Source organism: Epargyreus clarus, unplaced genomic scaffold, assembly GCF_041222505.1.
Source record: "Epargyreus clarus isolate Ecla_fem2 unplaced genomic scaffold, WU_Ecla_fem_2.2 ptg000017l, whole genome shotgun sequence".
Lineage (NCBI taxonomy): Eukaryota > Metazoa > Arthropoda > Insecta > Lepidoptera > Hesperiidae > Epargyreus > Epargyreus clarus.
In genome coordinates this window covers 9,435,369-9,463,035 of record NW_027332225.1, presented here as the reverse complement: position 1 = coordinate 9,463,035, position 27,667 = coordinate 9,435,369, and the positions used below count along the sequence as shown (strand labels likewise).

At 36.0% G+C, this 27,667-nt stretch overlaps 1 protein-coding gene and 1 pseudogene across 1 annotated transcript; both read right to left on the bottom strand.

Annotated features, from left to right (window-relative positions):
* The window catches only part of LOC140749239 (uncharacterized), a 148,407-nt pseudogene that overhangs the window by 39,351 nt on the left and 81,389 nt on the right, over window positions 1–27,667 (bottom strand).
* Window positions 3,636–5,160, bottom strand: LOC140749142 (uncharacterized). Its single transcript, XM_073082182.1, has 2 exons — window positions 4,768–5,160; window positions 3,636–4,475 (listed from the first exon to the last, which is right to left on the bottom strand). The coding sequence occupies exons 1-2, from the start codon at window positions 4,820–4,822 to the stop codon at window positions 3,745–3,747; spliced, it is 786 nt and encodes a 261-aa protein (XP_072938283.1). The 5' UTR covers window positions 4,823–5,160; the 3' UTR covers window positions 3,636–3,744.

The window sequence follows — 27,667 nt, the reverse complement described above, 5'->3', positions numbered from 1 at the left end:
AATGTACTGACTAAAGCTAATAAAATAAAGCAATTAAACTTCAAATCAACATTTATTTTGAAACCTCAAGTCAACATATTTATTACTTAATCTATAGTTAATATTTATTTTTAAAACTCAAATCAATATTTTAAAGTGTTAATGAACACACATAACTGGAAAATTGACAATATAGAAATGGTAAACCGAATATTCGGCCGAATATTCGGTTCGGTAAATGTTAAACCGAATAGTATTCGGTATTCGGTTATTCGGTGAAACCACTATTCGGCACATCTCTAATATACATCATACATGGGATAAAAAAAATGTGTAATATACCGAGAATCAACTTATGCCAACAGAATTGTACAAATGTGGATATTAAAAGGGATAGAGATTTTGATTTTATTCTATAAATGCATGTTTTTAGAGCGTCCGCTAACTCACGCAGGTGCACGCACGCGTGTTTGTACTGAACAATAGTGTGAGCGGTGCCACGCACGCGTGTGCGACGAGTTTTCACACGCGTGGAGGACGGTCGCACACGTGCATACATGCGGCGGGTGACCACTGACAAACCATTTATTATGTGAATTGGAGCGGAAGTTTGCTCAAATATTTGGCGCATATCCTATTCCAACTTGACGTAGTGTGGTTATAAAGAAGCGTGGAATAATAACATCGGGAAATGGCTTAGTGTTTGTAGTTTCTTGACATCTACTTCCTTCTTTTTCGTGCGTCATTTCCTTCTTTGAAATTAAATACGCCAGTCCCACAATATTCGCTTATCGCTCTCCCATCACGAATATGACAAGGGCGTGTTAGGGAAAGGGATTAATGTGTCACAGGTGCTTAAGATGCCTCGCATGGTTCTAGCGACGCTAATTGTCTCCTGTTTATACACGTAAATTAATGTTTCCCATAACACTTGGAGACATTAGCTGTAAAATTCATTACTGTTAATTCGAATATCATGTATGTGTGGTATCTATATGTTTATTGTTTATGTATGTATATTAGTCACGTTGCTTTTACATAAACGTCGTAGGACACCGCCATCGCTTAGTACACATTTTTTCACAGAAAAAGGGTTGGGGTTATATAGTTGGTATCTTAAAAGTCACACTATTTACAATATATATCTAGTAGTATATATGCATAATTTTAACTAAAATAACAAAACTAGCGATTATCATAAAAAAAACCAACCAACCAACCAACCAAGAACACCTCATATGTAAAATATAGTTCAAAAAACTAAAATGTTTTTAGCTTTTATGATAAACTCAACTAAAAAGTAGAAAACAATTTTCAATGTAGGAATCAATTAAGGAACAGTAAATAGTATAATTGTGAAAAATGCGTAGGGTGGTCCAATTATCAGTTTTCGAAAAGCACCCCACACTTTTCCCTTAAATAAAATTATTATTTTTCAAAACTAAAATCAATCTAGTGACTTTGCGCGAACTTTCGTGAACTCAAAGATTCCGTTACTCTGTTACGTACATACCTACATACATACAACCCAAGCTAATAAAAGCGTATTAAAAATCCGTCAAGCCGTTTGAGCTTGAGGGCATGCCAAAACATGCGACTTACACACACACATATGCTCGAAAGCATTACCCTTTGCAAACAATCCTTACTTAATATTATAAATCCGAAAGTAACTCTGTCTGTCTGTCTGTCTGTCTGTCTCTTCTTCACGCCTAAAACACTGAACCTATTTTAATGATTTTTTTTACAAAGATAGTCTGAGACCCGAGAAAGGACATAGGATAGTTTTTATCCCAGAAATCCCACGTGAAATAGGGATGGTGATCTAAGATCCATTAATCGGAGAACCGATCTTTTAGACCAATAAGTCGATTATTTTAATCGATATTAGTAAGGATTGAATAGTAAACTATTTGATCATCTTCAGCAAAGTTGTTGTCCATGAGCCCACGAAGGTTTCAGAGTTGGTACGATCAATTTTCGCCAGATGGCGCCACTGCCATTCCTATGAATATACGAATTTTCAGTTTTATGTATGTTAGTATGTCATATTATTTTCTTTTAAACGCGGATGAAGCGGGCAAAAACTAATAATAAAATAAAGACAGTAATAATATTCTGTCTTTAATTTTTTACTATTATGTAATATTATTATATGATGTTGTAAGCACAATCTCATTTACGGCGCGCATTATGTTGTTATTATGATGGCTTTGCTTTTAAGCGTGTGAAAGCCAACGCTTATATAAAATGTTAATAGTAACACAAAGTGTGAAACAAGTAGTATATAGTGTTAACTAAATAAATTTTCGTATGTTATATAGTTCATTTAATTATGCTTCAGAGGCCAAGTTAAGGCATGGGTTTTGATTGTTATCTGATAACAGTCGAGGGCACCCTCGAGACCCGATATTCCATGCCCATCACCCTTATGTTGACATATTTTTAGCATATAAGACATAGATTAGTAAAGATTACTCACTCCTAACAAGAAAATGTACCCAGTTTTGAGAATTGAAATAGTTGCGTAAAAAAGTTTTGCCACGTCTCGGTGCTAAAATGTCCCTAAAATATTTGAAATTATTGTTATAAATTATTTAATTATCATGTAAATTACGCAGTATTAGTTATTTATTCGTAAATTTTCTCTAAAAATGTTTTTATTTGTCAAGAATTCAAAAAAAGAACTTACTATAATAAGCCATTTGAGGCTTTATTCAATTTCAAGGCGGCGAAGTATCTTTACTAATCTATGTTATAAGAGATCCATAGAGTATGACGTCCCCTATGACGAAAAAGCATGTTAGGGATTACCACACCCTTCAAATCACAATACAGCAGCGTTTAACACTGGTGTTATTGGGCAGAAATAGGTGTGGCTGTCGTGCTACCGGAGTTCTACCACGAAGGGTTTTACTACAAATGCTACCATCATACAATATTTTACTTATACTACTTAACTGTTCATGACGCGCGCCTTTTTTTTCCTTACAGGCCATATTTTTACTCAGTTGCATGGATCTTGATCACGACAAAATTTTCATATATTAATGCAAATATTACATAGTTCAAGATTTGAAATGCACAGATTCAGTCAATTTTGTGTATTCCTCCTTGTAAAACGTTAAAAATAAATACGAAATACACGTAGGGTAGATAGATTAATCAACCGTCAGTACTTGTCATTGTTTTCTCCCCGCCACCGCAGTTTCGCCGTGACAACGATCCGCTCAACTGAGTCGAAATATCGGCAATAAAGAAATTAAAAACCGCGCATCGTTAGTGCCGGTTGCATATAAAAATGTTTCAATTCCGCGATAATATTAGTATGAAATCATATTAAAATGCAGCTAAATAGGTTTAACTTTTATTATATGTCTCATAACGGGAATGTAAAGTGCTGACTTATTCAGGAAAATAATTACATGAAGTATTTCAACTCAGACTTTAGAGAAAACAACGGAACTGTCACCGACTTCATGTAAGTAAAAATACAAATATTTCTTGGTTAAGAATTTAAGCAATAGATATAATCTATCCATACGTTTTTCACATATGTATTATTCTTATAACATTTGATATTGTGTGTAGGAGGTTATTCAAATTTAAATAAGTACTCAATTTATACATCAAAAGAAAATTTATCTCAATTTTTATTAAAAAGTGGATTACAAATATTTAAAACATATCGATGTATAATAATTTAAAAATATAAAATTTTATATCATGCTTCATACCTAATTCGATGATCTAAAAACTAATGTCTTAATAAATTTCCTCTATCGAAGGCATAAAATTCTCAGATATTTGCGATTCATCCGCGTGACGCTTGGCAAACATAGGGGCAATTATCCTGTCCTTTTCTTTATTTTCAACAGGCAGATTTATTTCTTTCTTCCCTTTTTCCTTAATACTTGTCTTGTTTATTTTTTGCTTTGCTTCTTTTAAAATTAAATCAGCATCGGGAGAATCACAAGAAAAATATTCCTTTACTCTATACATTTGACACTTAGTTACGGACGCTTTGGTTTGGTTTTGCTGATCCGATGTTAATGGCGTCGCTTCTTTGACCTTTAGAGCATATATTTTTCCTTCATCACTGTACTTCGTCACAGAAAATGTTTTGTTTTTATTTTTCTTTCCTTTCGATTTTTTTGCTTTTTTAACAACATTTAGCTGCAAATCGGGGACTAAGTTTCGTTTATTTCTGCTAGTAGTACTTTCTACGTGGTTGTCTATTTCGTTTGGTACGTCATTGACTTTCGTTTCAGTATTCATATGAGAGTGTACTTTATGTGCCTTTATAGCTTGTTCCATACAATTGTGACATTCTTTACACTCGGGATCCATAAACACGGACTGGAGGTCACTGACTCTATTAAAATTTGATGTTTTATTGAAGTGAACAAAAAACGTCTCATCGTTAAGTTGTTTTTGGTTCTTCAAAAATTGTGTATCTAAATCACTTCCAGTCACAAACTTCCTAGAAGATTTCCCTAAAACAAAAACGTATCTCAGAACGCAATTTGGTCACAAATATATCTGTATATTATACAAAGATTATTAGGATATTATTTTCGTGCGTTCCATATTTATGAAAATCTGGAGCGAAACTCTGTTATTTATGATAATCAGTGGAGTAGTAACGAAACCGTGTAAAAACAGAAAATGTATGCTAATGAACCCACCAGCGCGAGTTGAACGTCAGAAAATTTTAATTAAGTCTCGGCAGATTGGGTAACATAAACAAGAAAGTCGGGGAGAGTGAATCAAAATAAATCATCTCACCTAACGCTTGTGGGAGGAGGACGAGCGCACACAACACCAGACTCATTAGTTCCATTTGCAGCTCCGCTCGGAAGGTGTCTGCAGCTACCGACAATCTTCTCACAGAAGAACACTAACAAGCTTCGTTACGGCGTCGTGCAGTTTTATAAAACGCCGTGTTGCTCACACCGTCGCGTCGGTGAATTTCTGAATTCGTCTCTTAGCGTCTAAATGAAGTGAGCTACGAATTTTCTTTAATTCATTAAATTTTCGAGGAAAATATCATATAGCTAGTAATGTCATGCTAAGCCTGCAGATGGATCTTATATGGCCGTGTTGAGTATGCTACTAGCGATGTGTTTACCCAATTCAGGGTGTTTACTCTCTACCCTTGCATGCGACAATCGAATGTTTGACTTCCTCCGGTCTCGCTACGAACCTATTGTGCTCGTGTTGATATGTTTATGTTATGTTGTCGATAACCGGAAGGACGCATCCGTGTACTCAGTAACAACATACAAGCCAATGCAATTGTTGCACTTGTACTATTACACACACATAAACACACAAACTTCACGTACTCAGTTTTGACGGTCTCAATTTTATGGGTCCAAACATCGTCAATATAAAATTTAAATTACATTTATAATTCACATAACATTACAATACACATTGTAAAGTTAAAGTGTCTGTCGGTCATTGTACAATAGGTAAATGCGATTCTCAGAGCGTTATTTGTTGTCTCCGTGCAAAAATACTGGAATTATTCAGCGTACCGTGAAAACAAGACATAACTTGTACTTACGTACGGTGCTCGACATCGGGTCTATAATATTTTTCGAATTTGTTTGTTTGTTTGAACGTGTTTGAGATGTAATGTAATAATACCATAGACTTAGAATTTTTTCGCTACGCTTATATCTATGTGTAATACATATATTCGCATGAACCAACATTCCGTTTTAATTTCCATTTTACCCAAGAAGATTTATTTTAGTCGACACACTTGGCTGTATACTGATGACAGTAATAAACAAATAATATTATAAAAACTAGTTGGCCCGGCAAACGTTGTGTTACCATATAAATAAAAAAATGTTAAGGGTAAACAACCCTTATCACTTAGGGGTATGAAAAATAGATAGGAGCCGATTATCAGACCTACTGAATATGCATATAAAATTTGGTGAAAATCGGTAAAGCCGTTTCGGAGGACTACGGTAACTAACATTGTGACACGAGAATTTTATATATAAGATATTGCGCTTATTAATTTTGAAATGTTTAACCCTAACAATAAAGATCTTATACAGACAACATTAAGAGAAAACTTAGTATTTAAAAACCCGAGCATCGACTTTATAACTACTATAAGAGATGTACATAGTTCTTCACTCAACATTATTCAAGTTTAAGACGAATGGTCTCTCACGTAAGCTCCAATAAAATTACCATAAAATGACATAGAGAAGTGTATTGAAGCAAAAAAGCGTGCGAAGTTCGTTTTGTAAGCTCTCTCGTTACTCACAAAGATGTGACTTTTACGACAGTATCAGAGCTTTTAGTTATTTGTAGATACCTTGCTCGGAACACTGAAATTGTTTTCGTGATTTATATAATGTTTGAGTATTTTCTGACTGTTTTTATGGTAGACAAACGATTATGCAATCTATTTGATAAATAGTAACTTGTGAGCAAGGAGGTAAGTCGATTACAAACATGACAAAACATACTTTAAGTAACTGATACAATTACCATTACTTTTGAAGGTGATAGCATCCTTCGTGGTTCGACTGCGGCAGCACCACTGTCACACCTATAAAGTGTGTAATAAAAAGACATAGTTTTTCGAGACATTTGCTTAGTCCTCAGAGGTAGCGGTGCATGTGTGGCTGACTTCAGTAGGAATCTAAACTTATCTGGGGTCGATTACAGATGTCAATGGGCAGCAGTAGCCACTTATCACCAGGTAATCTGCATGCTCGTCTACTACTATTATATTTAATAAAATGTTCATGAGCGGCAGTGGCCTAGATATATAAGTAATAGGTAGACTGTATATGATTTTAGACTAAAGTTATCGCGGAATTGAGACATTTTATTATGTAACGGGTACTCACGATATGCGTTTTTTATTGCCGATATTTCGACCCAGTTGCATGGATCGTGGTCACGGCGAAACTGAGGTGGAGGGGAGAAACCGTTGACAAGTACTAGTGGTAGATTAATCTATCTACCCTACGTCTAGTTCGTTTTTCTTTTCTAGGTTTCATATCACGACACACAACACTGACAATATCCTTACGCTCCGTACTTTGCACTATTTGTGACTTGCACAAACTAACCACTGGATTCCACGTTTGGGCTAACTTAAAACCATCTTCTCTATTGAAGTTCCTAGGATGTTTCTTGATCTCTATTGCTTCTCTTACTAAACGAGGAAAGTAATGACGCTCAGTGGAGATCACCTGAGGTTTGTGTAATTCAATCCAGTGGTTACAACCTGAACTGAGGATGTGTTCGGCTACCGCAGATTTCTTAGGGTCATTATTTTTGACTGCGCTGATATGTTCCTTAATGCGTTGTGATATGGCTCGTTTTGTCTGCCCAATATACGAGCTACCACAACTACAGTCAACCTTATAGACCCCTGGGCACTGGTATGGAATAGTATCCTTGGGGGAACGAAGATAGGCCGCGAGCTTTTTAAAAGGCGTAAATATACTTTTTATGTTATATTTTCGATCTAAAATCCTCCCTATCTTATCCGTGACACCTTTCACATACGGGAAATATGCGGAATGCCTTTCGCATATTTCCCGTATGTGATGTGATGTCCCGCAAAAAAAAAAATAGGTAGACTGCATTCTCATTTTCTAGTACTATAATATCATAAGACACACTGGAACTTCTAGAAGAACTGAAACAATTTTTCGAACAATATATCATTGATTGACAGTAAAACGATTACTTTTTGACCCAAAAAGAAAATGAGTGTGCAATCGCGTTACATTAATTGGAACATATTACAGAAATTTTCGACGAGATTAATGTACAGTTTAATTATGCGCCATTGTAAATAAAAACCACGGTTTTAATTGGAAAGGAAATAGTTATCCAGTACTTAAATTAAGTAGACATTTAAGGTAGGTATATAAGTAGAATATTGAAGAACACAAGAATTAAAATGACATATTTTAAATTACGTACCCTAATCCACAACAACATACACACACATTCTTAGATACACTATATACATGTTCATGTACTTAATATGTGTATAATGTGTTGACTAAAATTAAACTCTACTTTTGCTTCTCCGCAGTTGGAAAATAATAACCTCTTTGGGAAGTCTTTTAAAAATAAAACCTCTTTCACATCAGTCATCACATATTATGACAGAAAGTGCACTAACGATCATGCATGCTTCATAAAGTAATAAATTCGCACTACAAACGGCTTAAATATTCCCAAAATAATACAACACTGAAATAGAGGTGAAAATGATTTTCACGTGAGAATTACCAGAAACAACCCATGTGTTTCGTGATTGAGGTAATCAATGAGGTATTTGCGTGAAATAGGCACCTGCATTTGCGTTGTGCTAACCACACGAACTCAGTAAACCAATTTAACTGTTCCCAATTTGAAACGCGGCTTTCATTTACATTAAATATAATTAAACGGAACGACTTTGCGATTTTGATAAACAATAGAGTTATTGGTGCCTGGTAAAATAAATAGTGATTAAATAATACCTAATTTTAGTATTAGTATTTTTAGTCTTTAATTTTTTAGGGTTCCGTACCAAAAGGGTAAAAACGGAACCTTATTACTAAGACTTCGCTGTCTGGCCGTCTGTCACAGGGCTCTCTCTGTAACCGTAATAGATAGACACTTGAATAAATAAAATCTCTTTCACAAACCTTTTTTTTGACAAAAAGTGCACAAACACCCATGCATGCTTAATGCAGTCAGATAATAACTTTGCACTACAAACGGCTTCAACAATCCCAAAATAATACTACACTCAGAAATAGAGGTGAAAATGATTTTCACGTGAGAATTACCAGAAACAACCCATGTGTTTCGTGATTGAGGTAATCAATGAGCTATTTGCGTGAAATAGGCACCTGCATTTGCGTTGTGCTAAACACACGAACTCAGTAAACCAATTTAACTGTTCCTAATTTGAAACGCGGCTTTCATTTACATTAAATATAATTAAACGGATGCAGACTTTCCGATTTCGGTAAACAGTGGGTTATGGGTGTACGCCTGATAAAATACTCGTTTAATAATCTAGTTTTATCTGTGGTTGCCATAAACAAATATTTTTATTCTTCATTTTTTTTATAATGGCATCTCTTGTCAGAAATGCAGTTCTCCTAAGTGATGTAGCGTTACTCCTCAGGACTTATATTTAATCCGTCAAACCATTTTTGCTGCCGGATTTGTCGAATAATGATCTTGAAAACATTCAGAACGCAACAGTTTATACAAAAGAGACGTTTGTTATTACTTAAGTAGCAAATATCCACAATTTTGCACAAATGATTCAGTCTTGTCAAATGGGCGTCGCTATAAATAATAAATTAAATAAATGAAAATTTGGTGGTACGGAACCCTCTGTGTGCAAGTTCGACTCGCACTTGGCTAATTAATTATTACTTTAGTTTACGTAAGTAAAAATTGCTCCGATCTCGTTATTACTTAAAATAACTATATAACAATAGAAAAAGACAAATAGAAAAATATAAGGAAAAAGAAATATCTAGTACAAATGTTTTCTTTCTTCCTACTAAGTTATGAACTCGTTAAAACGACGCAGTAAGCTTTATCTTACCTTGCGAAATAATGTAGGAATAAATACTGAAAAATTTCGCCCTACAGAACAAAGAAATTTCCTATTAGGTTATTATCATTTAACATTTAAAACGCTGGGCTTAAATAATTTTTGTCCCTATAGTTCCGGGATCAGAATAGGGATACGGTATCCCCTGCCTATCGTAAGAGGCGACGAAAAGGGGGCTTACAGGGTTGCGGGCGGCAAGAGTGGAAGCTCGAACCGCCCGGCCAGCGGCCTGGGAAGGACGGCGGTATGAGTGGTCGCATACCGTCGTACGCACCAGACGGTGTGGCGAGCGTCAAGCTCACCTGGGCAGAGCCCGACGGGGCAACGCGCTAAGAGGACTCCGGTTGCGTTCCTTTGGAAATCCTGGAGCCCTTTAACATCGCCGTGGACGGCACCGGGGGGGTTATAGTGCGGGCTTAAACAATTTGAAGCAAAACAATAAAAGCAAAGCAATACAAAACAATAAAAGTGTAACTAGTAGTAACGTATTCTGAATATTAATTGCTATTTACTAACACGGATACGTTGCCAATTTCCTTCATTATTTTTAAAGGTACCTTCGCTAAGTAAATTTATTGAGTTAAAATATTTTCTTACTAAACATGTCGCTACTAATTTGGAATAAAGTGGGACTCGAAATTCAGAGATTCGGCGGAGTTGTCGCTATGTCAACGATATGGTGTTATAATTATTTCCTTGAATCTATTTCGTATTTGAAATATAAGTAATGAAATATCTCGAAAAGGGAAAATCTCCTCTATAAAAGCGAAGAAAATATCATATGTGTGGAACAATGTATCAATAGATCGGAAGATTGAAATTGTTTACGTGAAGAAATTCCAATGAGGACAACCTTATTTACTTGGTGTTCATTTTATTTTAACGAATTAAAATGTACATCATGTTTGCATCATGAAATTTTAACATTTACAAAAGCCTCCAATCATCATTTACAAAAGCGTCAAATTCACATCGCTACCGTAAAAGTTATTATTTTATATTCAACTTTAAACGGGCTTTCGATGCATCCCGCCCTTATGTTCTTTTAATTACAGTTAAAGTCAAAACCGATGTCAAAAAAAATGAATGATGAAAGCTTTAAGCATACAGTACGGTACGACTGGATATTCGCGGTTCATTCTCAAAAATGTTCCTTAAATCAAATTATGAAATACAATCTACTACACACCAGTGAAACAATCAAAAGTATCAAACGAAATTATCAAACGAAAAGAGTTAATTACTTTCTTGCATGTGTATTAGCGTTCGATAATCACAAGATTACCCTCTTGCCTTCGACGTGCTTGGATAAAAGGAAACTACACAAAACTCTTGACGGCGTAATTGGTTCGGATCGGGCGTCGGAATGAAAAAAGGATGGAACGCTAAAAGTCGGGTTCAATGAGAAACTTGTGTCAAAAGGATCACGTACCGTCAAGTTTCTGACTATCAGCATTTGGTTCCCCACTCTCCTTCGCCGAAAAAGTTTTCGATAAAGACTCGCTAACGAGTTTCAACTTCGCCAGTCATGTAGTTGTAAGCATTTATTTTTACCGCATTTGTTTTACAGCAAACGTAATTTCAAAATGAGTCAGCTTAATGTAAATTTAAAGTAAGTTAGCAACTATGATAAGCGTGTAAATATTGCAAATTGGTCCGCTGTTGTGCAGTATCCTGCGCTACGACTTATACCTCATAGTATACCTTTGTAATTATAATTTACTTGAAGTTATTTCTTTGTGGAAAACACGGTCTTCTTATTATTCTTTGAAATGCGATAGCGTGACAATTATTTCTCACAGCAGTAATATATAATAGGTAGTCATTCAACATCAGCCCCAGTGACGCGCCTTGAGAGACGCCTATACCTAGCTCTTTGGTAACGTATTATTTTAAATCAAATTAGTTATTTAAAACAGTTGTACTAAACATACATGTAAGCATACTTGTAGATATTATAGGTACGCAATAAGATTTTTGAATAACAATATTCCTTTTTAGCCGACTGCAGAGGGTAATGTTTTTCAAGCATATGTATATCTTACTCTTTGGCACGCAGCTCGGACGGTTCTTAACTAATTTTAACATAACTATAATAGAGGTGTCGTTAGATTAACCTAAATTATAGAAGTAACATGGCTATATTTGTAAGCAATTGTTGTTTTTTTATAATAACTCTCTTGTTTCTAGAAAATTTAAAGAGAATGTTATATATTTTAACAACTTAATTTAAAATAGAATATGAAAAATACAGGTTACTCTCACGAAGATAACTCTGTAGGCACCAAAGCGGCTGATAAGCGGAATGAGCTCCAACCCACGGGAAATTCATTTAATTTAATGGAACACTGTGTCTTTCTATGAACGAAACCGAGTGTCAAAAACTAAAATATAAATATTTTGTTTTTAACAAGGTTCCCAGACAGATTACGGCTATAACTGCGATTTCGGACACGTTTATTATTACAGACACGCAACTTTTTTATTTTTTACGCAGTTTAAGGTTCCATATTCGTGTTGAAAAGTTTCTTGTAAAATGGGAGCAATCAAACAAGTTTTAATGGGCAGTTATAAATCATAATCAGCGATAAACATCAATTTAATTTATAGGCACTAAGGTATTGTCCGCGTAGACAACTAGTCCTCTCTGAATATAGAAATGAATTGCGTCGCCTTAGCAAAGTGTATGACTACACCTGCTCGCAACAACTTCAGCAGACTAGCAGTTTGGCGATAACTATAGATACATGTCGAGACTCGAGATTAATCATGGAAAGTGTATATTTCTTTTAACACTTATGAATTGATTAAGATGATGGCAAACATGGAGCGTCTCATACACGAAGGTTGCCCTTTAAAATTAATTCAGTAAATGAAAATAAGAAATGCTTATTGATGGACTTAATACGCACTCGTAGCTTAGTTACTTCGCCCATCTCTGGTGTATTAAAATACCAACACTTTTTTTATAATATAGGAGTAGCAGACGAGCATGCAGTCCGCCTGATGGTAAGTGGCTACTGCCTCCCATGGACATCTGTAATCAGCCCCAGATAGGATTAGATATTCCTACCTGAGGTATGCCACAGAAGCGCCGCTACCCCTGAGGACTAAGCTGGAACGCCTCGGAAAAGTCTGTCTCCCTTACCGCACCCTTCAAAACGGTACACAGTAGCGCCTAAGACTGCTGTTATTAGGTAGAAATAGGTGTGGCGGTGGTGCCGCCCGATTCGAACCACAAATGGTTCTACCTTTAACGTTTATCTTTATAAGATTCCTTCTAATATAAATATCTGCGCGAATCCTACAGGAATTAAGTAAGATTTTAATATCAGCTCCTAAATTGGTTGTATTTTATAAGGAGAAGTACTCATGACTGTGTAATAGGCATTTGATGCTAATTCAATTGGACATCGAGAAGTTTAATGGAACTCATCACCATTAACGCTTTCTACACTCACAGCCCCACACTAGGATTCCCTGTATCGTGGGTGCTATGAACACACACAGAGACAAATACACAAACACCCAGACCCAGAAACAGAAATCTAAATTCATAATTTAGAAATCTGTCTGGCCGGGGATCGAACCCGGGACCCTCTGCGCGTCAGACCGGCATGGTGACCGCTCCGCCACGCGGATCGTCATTGAAATAGAAATGTCGGGTTCCCGCCAGCTATGGGCGATTCGACTCACTTTTAGCCCTTATAGCTTCTAGCTTTGATTATATTTGTGTATATTCACCTTGTCACTTTGTACTTTGTGACATGTCTCAGTATGATTATGATGCAAAAACTTCATTATTATAATTTTACGAATTATAATTTACTTGTTAAACTGTGTAGTCCTCTCAAAGATTAGTATAGATATCACACTGCTTTGTAATTGAAGGAAGCCACAAATGCCATTAAAACGGCTAACTGTTTTCCCATTACGTCTCTGACTGTCATGGTGTAATTTACGTGGAACAATGCCGACATGTGCAGTTAAGTGGTGCAAAAACAACACGAAATCGAAGAAAAATCTTCCTCTCTCACATCCTCTCTCACATCCCCTGGTGATTACAGCGATATTCGACCACACAAACCGCTGTCCGTCCCGGGGTCGCTTGCTGGACGGTTTGAGCTCCCACTTTTGCCGCCCGCAATCCCGGAAGCCCCTTTTAGTCGCCTCTTACGACAGGCAGGGTATACCGTGGCCCTATTCTGGTCCCGGTACTACAGGGACAATAATCCCGCATAATACCTACATCTATTACCATTCTTAATTCACAAACCAATAAACTAAGTACTCCTTTCTACAGCACAATACGCTATCGGCCATAAATACAACAAGAAAGCGTTAAGAGAGCCGTTCTATTCTAAAGAGGTTCCAACTAACATGCATTTTCCGAGATAGCCATAAATTCTTTTCTCATTTTATCGGACGGCGTGAGGTCATTTATTCTAGTTAGGTTGTGTTCATATCGGCGGAACTGGTCACTATAACTGCGTTGCAAATTAGGAGAGCATAAGTTAGTGGGTTAAGAGTTTTTGTTTCATAAGAGTAGTAGCTAAATTTAGCAAAAAATAGCTAAAAGTAGCAAAAATCAACTTCAGACAGAGTAGGTATTACTTTTTTATATAATATAGGAGTAGTAGACGAGCATGCAGTCCACCTGATGGTAAGTGGCTACTACCGCCCATGCTCATCTGTAATCAACCCCAGATAGGATTATATATTCCTACCTGAGGTCGGCCACAGATGCGCCGCTACCACTGATGACTAAGCTGGAACGCCTCGGAAAATCTGTGACCTGCAGTCGGTCACAGATTTGTTGAAGTCCAAGTTGTCATGCTTCAAATTATATAATTTAAATTAAATATATTCCACTTATCGCACCCTAGGGCCAGACGCAGTGATAAACACTGGTGTAATTAAGCATAGCATTTTTTTAAGTCAGAAAAGAAAAATATGTGAAGAAAACGATAAAAAATAATCTTATTGTACTTATTGCATGAAATTAACTGATGTCATAACTTATCAACATATGATTTATATCATTATTTTAACTTGTTGAAAAAACTTAATTTTTATCAACGTAATTATTTACTAAATAAAGATAAACTAAAGTAGGAATAAAACTCTGAAGAAATTTGCAAGTGTAATCTTCGCCTAACACTTTGGTCCGCGCCAGACATTTATGTGGAGGGCAGTTTGCACTTTGACACGAAATCACTGAGTTGCCAATGCGATGCATTCTTAAATTTTACGATTGTTAAATTCAGTTGGAAAGATACAGTACACTCAGGTTCAAAATTTTGTGTACGAAAGTAGCTTAGGAATGTTAAATACGAGCGACAGCCTGCGCCGACGACCGTCGCCGACGATTGTAGAACGACGATCGTGTTTTGTTTGTCATTAGCAACTGCTAACGACAGACGGTGGTCTCCCTTACCACACTATTAAAACCACACAGCGGCATTTAACACTGCTGTTATAAAGCAGAAATAGTTGTGCCGTTGGTGCCCCTGTAGTACCGCAAAGGGTTCTAGTACCTTCGATATTGGTGTCCCAAGAATAACCAATAAGTTTAATCAACATATTTTTGTGAAAACACTTGTGACAAAATATTTCAATAAATGTCTTTATGGACAACAATATCATAAAAAATCTCATAAAACCTTCGAAGCAAATATAATGAAATCTAAAAACGCAAAAATAATATTCAATAATGCACACAATAAATATATTAGATATTGAATATTGCCAATAACACTCATTTTGTCGTTTGTTACCCGAAATCCTCTCAAATAGGGTTATTGTGGACCTAATGTGCCTATAATATTGTCCCCAATATCAATAACCAGTACATGATATCGTTTATTTACGATATTGCTCCCTCGATTGGTAATTTTGTTATACGTGATGACTATTTTAGGGTTTCTCAAGGATATATTTTAAAGAAATCACTATTTTAGACAGACGTAGCAACTGAAATGGTTTTCAAATTCGCCTATTTTTTATTACGATGGAAGCATCAAAAAGGGGTGGGCCCTTTAAGATTAAGAGTTGCAAACGAATATTCATCTCATGGGAAGAGGTCTCTGCCACTCATGGACATCGGTGAACGACATGTAGAACAGGAGTTCTAACTGAACCCAGTCTCACATGATTTGTCACTCTTGAAGACTAATAATTATAGCTTAAAAGCTAAAGACCATGCTAAAATCACCCAAGGAAAATCGTTAATCCTGATTCCTGGCGATCCTAATGAGGAAAACGGGTTAAAATTATTAGAATTGTGTATTGTCATCAGTTCTTAAAAATTGTTTAAAAATGTTAAATTAATCGGATCGTTTAAAGTGGGGAAAAAGCGAGTTCAAAAATTCTGTTACATACATACAGGTCAAGCTAATAAAAGCGGGGTAAAAAGGTCCCCTTGAATATAAGTCTTTAGTTGACCGACATCCACACCCTGCCACCAAAATGCAAGAACTTCCTCACGCTAGGAATAAATATTGCGGTGGTACATCCCCGATTGAATATAGTGGTTATTTTACCTTTTAAACCTTTAAACACCTGCGTCGCGAAGATTTTATCCTATTCATCAGAATTATATATTAAATTATTTTTTACTTTGTTTTACAGCAGAGAACCACATATCGTATAAAATACGGCTTCACCACAAACCTAAACGAATGAATTAAACCGATTTATAAACCTTATGATTTTCCATTTGTTTGTACTGCGACTTTCAATAAAATCACGACATACACACTTGCGCATACATACTAACCCGTAGGCCACGAAACTTACGGCTCTTTAGAGACTTTTATTCGCTTCAAGCGCGTTTTTAAATTCAAGGAAATATTTGTAATCGCTATAATTTACAACGCAGTTCGTAATCTTGTATTAGAGGACACAAATACATTTGTTTTAAACGTCTTACGCTTGTAGCCTACATATATACTTTTTTATAATATATGAGTAGCAGACCAGCATGCAGTCCACCTGATGGTAAATGGCTACTGCCGCCCATGGACATATGTAATCAACTCCAGATAGGATTAGATATTCCTACCTGAGGCAGATGCGCCGCTATCCCTGAAGACTAAGCTGGAACGCCTCGGAAAAGTATGTCTCCATTACCACCCTTCAAACCAGAACACAGCAGCGCCTAACGCCTAACCGCTGTTATGAGGCAGAAATATGTGTGGCGGTGGTGCCGCTGGAGTCGAACCACAAAAGGTTCCACCACCTTCCTACCACCACCACTTACCTATGGGTCACGAAACTTGCGGCACGCTAGAGTCGCTTCAAGCGCCTTTTTAAATTCAAGGAAAATTTCAAACCACTATAATTTATAGGACGTTCGTTTCGAGTTCGAAACCTTGTATAATGCAAATAGATTTGTTTTAAACGTCTTACGCTGACGCTTGTAGCCCGAAGTGAATTTGGTTTGAGCGTTACGGCTTGTAGCCCGAGGATAAAGCTTAGAACTCACGAAGGATTTCTCTTCCATCTTCGCATGAGGATACAGAACCGCAAGACGTGTAGAAATATGAAAATGTAGGTAAATAACAGTTGCATTTAACTTATCCACCAATCCTTTCGCATAGACAGTAACACATATCGGTCTCTTTTGGTCCCGTGGCTTCTACGTAAATGCGCAAAACTATTGACTCGTGAGTTTTGAAAAAAAAACAAATTCGCATCCGCGCACGGTTTTGATAAAAATGCTTCGTAAGCTCGTGAGTTTAAAAAAAACAAACAAATTCGCATCCGCGCACGGTATTCATAAAAATGCTTCGTGATCTCTCACTCTCACATATCTCGCCTCATCACATTTTATTCCTGTGTCACACACACACAGCGAATAAAATGTGATGAGGCAAGTATGAATCCTTTCAATCCGCTCTATCGCCGCATAGAGAAATCGATTTAAAAATAATGACCCAGTCAAAGGTACCTCGTTAGCAGCTATTGGATTCGATAGCAATAATTTTCTCTCAAACAAAATTGGTTTCGGTTAAAATAAAATATTGCAGACGTTATTTTTCAAATCGAAAAAGCTATTTCGTCGTGTTTGTAAAGTTAAAACAAATTTTGCGTATATTAAGTTAAGATTAAAACTACTTCACAACAATCCGCTACAAATATGTACGATGGTATATATTTTAAACCATGCAGTATGTACCACCCTCCCTCCCTCAAAGGATGCATGCAGATGCAAAAATTAAAAATATACACCACCATACATACCACCACCAACCATACTCTTCAAACCGGAACACAGCACCGCCTAACACTGCTGTTATTAGGTAGAAATAGATGTGGCGGTGGTGCCACCGGAGTCAAACCACAAAGGGTTCTACCACCTTCATATATAAGAAACGCAAGAATAGCTCCTCACTATTATAAATAGATGTACTAAAAATAAAAAAAAACTACTATACATCCCTAAAATACTTTTGCCTTAGACTCTAATATTCTTTGAGTATTTTAAATTGCATCGAATAAACTTCAATATCAAACATACTTGGTTAATGCGATTAACTTAACCTTTTGACCTTTCAAGGGTCATACCCGGCTAGGGTTGATACCGTGATGAATGAGTGTAATCCAGCCCCTCGCAATCTGCATCCATCATACTCTTCTCGCTAATATCACGATATTTGCAGCTTCGACTTTATTATAATAATATATTCGTTGTATTATGTATAGTGTATTTTTCATGTTTGTTTTTTTTAATGGAGATAATTTTATGAAACAACGTTAGTGACGGGATATCATTTGAATGAATGAGTTAAATTGACGAAATATAATATATACCCTATATATTGCATGATTTGTAACTTAATGATATTAAAATTATGTAGTACATAGTGTGCTATATGTAGACTTATACGAGATGATCCATATTAGACATCAGGATTCAGAAAAAACCTTAAATTAATATGTTTAAGATCTCACTCCATACAACTCATACCTAATTTGCGCATGAATGCGTTCCGAGCTAATATATATTTTTTTTTATAATATAAGAGTAGCAGACGAGCATGCAGTCCACCTGATGGTAAGTGGCTACTGCCGCCCATGGACATCTGTAATCAACCCCAGATAGGATTAGATATTCCTACCTGAGGTCGGCCACAGATGCGCCGCTACCCCTGAGGACTAAGCTGGAACGCCTCGGAAAAGTCTGTCTCCCTTACCACATCCTTCAAACCGGAACACAGCAGCGCTTAACACTGCTGTTATTAGGTAGAAATAGCTGTGGCGGTGGTGCCCTCGGAGTCGAACCACAAAGGGTTCTACCACCTTTAAAATACCACCTTTAATATGCTTAAATAGTAGTTTATTTTCTGAAAAACTTTATTTCGTTATTAAAAAATATAATGAAAAATAATTTTATACTTTGCAGTGAGTTTATTATTTTATCTACAAAATCCATTATTAATATTAAGAAAGTTTTCAACTGTCAATATGTGAGCAAACAAAAACTGAAAGTATAAAACAAAAACATCAATATTTAAACAGTATCTGCTATTGTAAATATTTGATTGAAAACATTACTTAAGTAATCTTATTTTATTTTCTAATAGCCGCACACTAGCGTCTATGAGACTTAAATGTCATAGACACACACAAAGACACCCAAATCTAGAACAAAAAAATAAATTCGACATTTAGATTTTTACAAGGTATCCCCGCGTAGTCGGTCGTGTCTCCCCTATGCCCCACATTAGCGTAACTGACCTAAGCTGCGGCCCGTACCTCATAGGAGAAGCCCTTGGGTCAGCCGCAATCCCTATATGACAAGAGGCGGATGGTCAGGGTCAAGATGGACGCTCTAGGGATCCGGCAACGGCGACCGAAGCTATCGCTTCCATCCAGCCCATAGTTTTCTTGTCCCAGCTTGAGCCTTAGGCTTACCTCCAAAACCCGGTGAAGCTGTGCAGGTCGCTAGTGCCAACACGGAAGACATTTAGATGTCTGACCAGAAATCTAACCCGGAACCTTCTGCGTAATGATCCTCCTAATATCCTATCCCAAACATATAATAATTCCAACAAACAATTCATTCTACACCTAAAATAAACGCAAATATTCCAAATATCGTAAACTAATTTACGTTAGTGCCGTTTGTAACCGAAACTATTATCAGAATATGTTTAATATGACGAGGATATGCGTTATTAATTTCGGTGCACGGAATGTTACATAAAGAGATATTAATACGGCAGAAGTGACATGTCAAGTTTTGGGTTAACTATGGTCAGCGTAGCCTCCGGCCAAATTACAACAATTCATCATATCCTAAATCATTTCCAGCTGGCCCGGCGACTGATAAAGCGTTAATTAATATTCACGTTTGGGATAATTTCGTGTTTAGTTTCCTAAAGGATGCATTATTAATCAACGATGTCATCCTGAATTGCTTTCATTTTGCAAATTGTGCATGTATGAGGGATTATTGAACTAGTGAGCTGGATTCCTTAACTCTGTTAAGATGAGCTGAAGATGTAAAAAATGATTTGTAGTATTTTTTACAATAAAAGACACAATTACTTACTTATACAAGGAAGGAAATTGGAAAGATTTTATTACGGGGGTCAACATGATTTTACATTTTGAGCGTGTGATTACTTCAGCGGATAGAAGTAACGAGAAATCTTCTTTATAATCCTATTGTATTGTTCAAGTAGAAAATCAGTTTCCTTGTAAATTTATTTTTAGGTAAATGAAGGGAAGTTTAGTAAGAATTTGGGCGACAAGGTTGTCTGATAATACGGCAGAAGTGACATGTCAAGTTTTGGGTTAACTATGGTCAGCGTAGCCTCCGGCCAAATTACAACAATTCATCATATCCTAAATCATTTCTAACTGGCCCGGAGACTGATAAAGCGTTAATTATAGTCTAAGATTCTTATTATTATATATATTGGATTATTAGACTTTATTTTTTTTTAAATATGCATTGTTAATCATAATATGTATGTCCAATAGTATAACTTTTTCGACAATACAAACTGTATATTTTTAACAAGATGTGATGATATGAAAAGGAAAAAACTATCCTAACTTAAATCTAACTTAAAACAAGTATAAAAGATCAATAGGCAATCGACTTTCTGTAACAACAAAATCTCATATCATACTAAAAATAACAGTATTTTATACGACTTCCAAGCAATATTTGTATATAGAGATCAGTAACAAAAATAAAGTGCAATTTCATCTCCTTTGAAAAATTTTCCCTTTTGAAGCTGAATTGAAAAACATCCCCATCGTATTGGGTTTCAACGCTATTTAATTTCGTATTAACGCCACGTATTCTGAATTCACACATCCGTGTTGTGGCAATTATATTCGGATTTCGCAAATACTTTTTATGGGTACTCATATTTTGCAGAAATGGTTTATATATTACGCTTTACTTGAACGCGTAAATTTGCGAATTTGTATATATGCGTATATACGCAAATAAATTATTGGAATGATTTGTAAAGTTGGTATAATCTTTTGTGCCTTTATTTCGGAAACACCACCGTCACGGATATTTCTGCCTAATAAGAACACAGTTAAGCATCGTTACGTTCTGGTTTCAAGAGTTTGGTAAAGGAGACGTATTTTCAACTTAGCGTCCGACGCATTCCAACTTAGTCCTCAGGATTAGCTACGCATCTGTGACCGACCTCAGATAACATTCTTATATTATCTTGGGTTCATTACAGATGTCCATTGTCCATGGTCATGATACGAATACAATACAATATTTCCATCTCAATTTGCCTCTGTCTGTAAAGTTAAGAAGTACAGATAAATGAAGCAATTTTAATATCAATAAAGCTTTGTTGTAACTTGTAATGTCTTTAGTAAAAACAAGTTCAATACGTGTACGTAATTATACAGCGTTGTAATTAAATTTTCCGTTTCAGAAACGAGCACGGTGAATGAACAATAGCCACAATCCACTTACTGATTAAAATCTGCAAAAGTGACAAGAACTCGTATTAATAAAACCTCACAATAAAGCCGCTTCTGTTAAAAACGCACAGACAATACGGTATCATGTCGTGGTATATTGCGGCGTCGTGACATTGTGATGTAGCTTCGTGGAAATCTGCGATATTCATCGTAAATAATCATAATTTCGTAAAAATTGGCGATGTAAACTTACGTTTTTATTTCGCAATGTTTTTTTTTATTTTCTATCCATCATAAATGGAAATCCTAAGTTCATACATTTCACTTTAAAAAAAATAACGCAGTATTACATCATCAATTTTCACTACGTCTTATTTTTACGATGCAAGTCAGAGATTTGTATGACGCGACATCGCAATGATTCACGACACGACGTCGTAACCTGTCGCGCCGCAACGTCGTGTCGTACGTATGAGTTTCACCTCTTTAGTGCAGCCGAGTAAAGAGGACAGGGATTGGACATTGGCGATTTTTAATTAATTTCCGAATAGTCGACGCGAATCACGATGTACGATGAAATACTGAAAGAAAATTGAAATTTTAATCATTCCGCGTTAATCACAGCGATTGCATTGCATCGCGTAATGACTTAAAATATAATTTGCATAACCTGAATCTACATGGAATCCGAAGTCAGTATTGCAACGTGTAATTACGGCTGGTTTTCCACTATAGAAGGTTAAGCGACAAGAAAGATGTGATTTAACAAACTAGAAAATTATTTGACCTTTTTATTATGTCAACGGGTACTCACGATATGCGTTTTTATTGCCGATATTTCGACCTAGTTGCATGGATCGTGGTCACGGCGAAACTGCGGTGGTGGAGAAACCGTTGACAAGTAATAGTGGTAGATTAATCTATCTACCCTACGTCTAGTTCGTTTTTCTTTTCTGGGTTCCATATCACGACACAACACTAACAGTATCCTTACGCACCGTACTTTGTACTATTTGTGACTTGCATCGAAATATCGGCAATAAAAAACGCATATCGTGTGTACCCGTTACTTAATAAAATATCTCAATTCCGCGATAATTTTAGTCTAAAATCATATATTTGACCGTTTTTGAAAAAGCTAAACTTTGTAGTAGGATTGAACGCTAACTACATAGCACGTTGTTTACTCAGCTCTGCAAATAGCTCCTGGTCTCGGACCCATAGCTCATCGTTCGTAGGTTAAATCCTAGCTAAAATCTCTGCTTACAAAAACGTAATTAATCTAAACTCATTTCCACCTATGAGAATCAAACAATCTAATTTATAGATTTGTACTTCTATAGCTTAGCTTACTTGCATATCTGTACTGGATATGTAGCTCAAAGCTCATTTGGACAAAAGTCAATCGAACGTTAATTTCGATCACTCTTTGTTCGTATTTCAATCACGAGTTTTAATTTGACGTTTCGTCATGTTTTTCATATAATTCCAGCGGAACGAGTACACGAATATTGTAAACCGTTCCGTCCACATCAAGAGTCGAGAGGCTCATTAACGTAACGAGCCGGAATTGAGAAGTTAATTCATTTTCTCATTTCATTTCTGCACTTTTAATACTGCTGGAACATTTGAAAAACTATTTCATAAATCGAATTTCTCTTTGAGATGTTGTAGTAGTTTAGTAGAGCTCTTCGCAGTTTGAGGGTGGCATTAGCGCCACTGCTGTATTTTGGTTTGAAGGGTTGAACTCGATACTTACTTTTAAGTAAGTGCTCAACAAAAAAGCAGTGATAGCCTAGTGGTTAAGAAACTCGGCCTCAGCAAGCAAGCAGGCATGCACCTCTGACTTTTCAAAGTTATGTGCGTATTAGAAATTAATTATCACTTGCGAAACGGTGAAGGAAAACATGCATACCTGAGAGATTTATAAAAAAAAATCTCAAGTATGTGAAATCTACCAATACACAGTTTGCCAGCGCGGTGAACTATCTTCTCATTATGAGAGGAGGCCCTTGCCCAGCAGTGGAACAGTAATGGGTTGTTGATGATGATGATGAAGTACTTAACAAATAAAAACGTATAAAAATAACATATAAAAACGCACTAAGTTAAGTTTAAGGGTAAGTTAAATGATAAATCCTATTGTGGTACTCCATATAACCATAAACCTTTAATAATTATGGCTGGACAAAGGCTTCCATATAAACGAGGTTTTTCTATGGTCTCCGGTTGGTAGTACTTATGATTCAAAAATTAATAAGTAACTTCGCTAAAAGTCACTGCTTTCTGTATTTAACTCCTTAACCACTCTATAACGTTCACGGAAACTGTAAGAGTGATTTTAACAACGATTATATATTTAAACAAGCAACGTTAACTACATTTTACTCTAAAAACGTATATCTGCAAAAATACATTACTTTTGTAACGCAAATCCGAATATTTGAATAGAAATAAGAAAACAAGAGAGCGTTTCTTTTATACAGTATATTCCAAACGTTGGCGGTGGCAGATATTGGGATGAATAAACACGGCCCTTTCATTGTACCGAGCTCAAGCTGACGAATTACTGTCCGAGTATAATCTCTACGAATAATACCGTCCCACTCAACTCGTGGTATTCACGGGGGATAATCCTATCCATTTTTACGAGTGCTATGAAAACGTGTCAAGTTCACACCTGCGAATGTTTGTCCACTTCCAATTCTGTGTAACTAGAGATAGGAATTTTGTTTGTTGAGAGCCGCTAACCGAGTTTTTGTCGGCGTTAGCAACGTTTGTGGAAAACACTCCTTTATTAAAACGTTACGTCTGGGTTAGGTATTAATTCTGTATAATAAATGGTCGGATGGATTTGTTTTCTTGCCAAATAACAGTAATTTTTGTAACGGTCTTATTGGTTACTTCTCTTATCCTATCTCAGTTTGCCTCTAGTATTTTATAGATACAAAAAATAGCCTTGACTTCTACATAAACACACTAATAAATTCAAGCACTTATAACAAGTCAACTCCTGTAAAAGTATATTAAAGGAACCTCAAAGCCAATTCGCCAAAAATTGAACAGCCACAATAGAAACCATACCGCTCGATTGACAACTGTGTCGCGTCAAAGCGCTGATATATGACACGTCACTCAGCCGCAGTTGTTGAGCGTAGTGGAATTCACCTGAACCTCGTCAAAGGCTGACGTACTGGGAATGAAACGTCATGACGTAGTGCAGGCATTTTATGCACAGAAAATATGGCACATTGTTTGAGCAAAAAATTTAAAAATTGTTGGTACCGTTGTAGTTTTATTTTTCAATAATTAATAATTGAATTTTATTAAATTTTAAAGCTTACATAAATTTATATTGCACTACAACTATAAAAAAGATCTTAATATTTTCGGAAAAATTAAAAAGGCGGAATCCTAAGCCACATCGTTGTTCATAAATTGAACAGCACCAGTAGAGCCGATATCGCTCGATTGACAACTGTGTCGCGTCAAAGCGATGATATATGACACGTCACTCCGCTGCAGTTGTCGAGCGTAGTGGAATTCACCTGAACCTCGTCAAAGGCTGACGTACTGGGAATGAAACGTCATGATGTAGTGCAGGCATTTTATACACAGAAAATATGGCACATTGTTTGAGCAAAAAATTTAAAAATTGTTGGTACAGTTGTAGTTTTATTTTTCAATAATTAATAATTGAATTTTATTAAATATTAAAGCTTACATAAATTTATATTGCACTTCAACTATAAAAAAGATATTAATATTTTCGGAAAAATTAAAAAGGCGGAATCCTAAGCCACATCGTTGATCATAAATTGAACAGCACCAATAGAGCCCATATCGCTCGATTGACAACTGTGTCGCGTCAAAGCGGTGATATATGACACGTCACTCCGCTGCAATTGTTGAGCGTAATGGAATTCACCTGAACCTCGTCAAAGGCTGACGTACTGGGAATCGAACGTCATGACGTAGTGCAGGTATTTTAAAATCGGAAAATGTGGTATACGGTGCATTGTTGCAGTACAAGTAAGCTTAATGTTTTTCAGTAATTACCGAATTTAATTATTTATAAAACTTAACAGATACCTATTAATCTAATAGTATTATTATAATTAAATCAAGCATGGATTGAACCAGCGTAGTAAAGTATGATTCAGCCTTGACCAGCTGTAGCGAGAGACGAGTGCCCAGCAATAGGACCTGAATAAGTATTCGAGAAAAAGCCAGAGAAATCACCTATTTGTTAAATCGTCTGACAACTGAAGCAACTATTTTAAGGTATCTATGAGAAATTTGCTATACAAAGATTTTGGAACGTAAAGTTGATTGGTGATTCAAAATAGTGACGCTCTAAAGCTCTGAAAAATGTCATTTCATTCGTAGAATAGAGACACGTAATAAGGTGCAAGCACCTACGACTCGTAGCAAACTGCTACGGTGGGAAAGAAATGTCACAATACGTTTCACATGGATGTTTCTTTTTCATAATGACATAATTATATTTTTTTGTTGGACTTATCCGAGATAATCCGAGGTTGATTGGTAATAACAGTCAAAAATGGCGCTCTAAAGCTCTGATGAATGACATGTCAGTCGCAGGTTGAAGACACGTAATGAAGTGTAACACACCTACGACTCGTAGCTAACTGCTACGGTGAGAATGAAATGTCACAATACATTTCACATATACGTTTCCTTTTAATACTGATATAATTATAAGTTATTATTGAAATTTGATAGTATTTGACCGCTTCGCGTGGTAATCTACGCGAAATGTTCGTAATCTAAGATTGCTTGGATTCACAAAAATGATGCTCTAAATCTTTGAAAAATCGTATGTCATTGGTAGGAGAGAGACACATAATTAAGTGCATTGTAGGAGTCGTAGTAAACTTCTACGGTGGGAATGAAATATCACCAAACATTTCACATTTGTCTTTCCTTTTATGTTGATATAATTACTTTACGTTTGAATCAGAGTGTTCTAAACTTGCAGAGGGTTCTATGTTTGATCTCCAATCAATCTAAATGATGAAATGATTATTCGATCAAATAAGGTTTTATGTGCTTAAGTACTCTTTTTTATATGTGTATGTTGTATGTGTGAAACTAAGGTTGGGTATAGAGAGCGATATTTATAATGATAAAAAAATATTTTTTTAATCACGGCCCGTCACATGCAATGACTGTAAATATAACATCATCATTAGGTATCAAGTAAAATATTACCAAGAATTTTAGACACTGATTATACATACGTAAATCAAACACGCCCGATCTAGTCCTTCTCTAACTGTAAGAAGAAACCCAGAATATAAAGAGAAAGGGATACCCAGAAATGGAACATAAGAGGGTGGTTATATTGGTTTAAGAATAGCAATAAGGAAGACAAGACTTACATATTGCTTCACAACATTAAGTTCTTCAAAACTCACATTGCGAATCGTCGTACAGATTTGTACGTTGGAATGGTGGAAATCGCGAAACTTTTTTCATCACAACTTCAGCTGTTCCAATTCTGTAAGAAAATTTCTTAAATTTGGCATAAAATCCGATATTGTGTAATACTCGTATTGATATGAAATTTTCGAAGATGTTATTGAACAGACCATCATATGTATTCTACTATAAAACTGTAATAGAAGTCTCTCTGATAGAGAGACCTGAGTAGATCTGTCTTTTTAAATTTGTACGGTAACAAATAAAAAAATCACAAAATGTATTTCAATGAATTTTATTTAATTTAAAAACGTATTTAGCCTTAGTACGCGCTAAGAAGCAATAAGATTATTAATTAATTTCTCTATTTAAAACAGATTGCACGGGAAGCAAATAAAATTGAAATTAATTTACCGACAATAATTAACAGTAATAAATGTGTTCTACCTAAATCCATAGCCATTATCTTGTCAGCCCTGGAATAGAACATGGGAGCACACAGGTAGAAAGAAAAATATTATAAAAAATACTTTTTTTTATATAATATAGGAGTAGCAGACGAGCATACAGTCCACCTGATGGTAAGTGGCTACTGCCGCCCATGGACATCTGTAATCAACCCCAGATAGGATTAGATATTCCTACCTGAGGTCGGCCACAGATGCGCCACTACCCCTGAGGACTAAGCTGGAACGCCTCGGAAAAGTC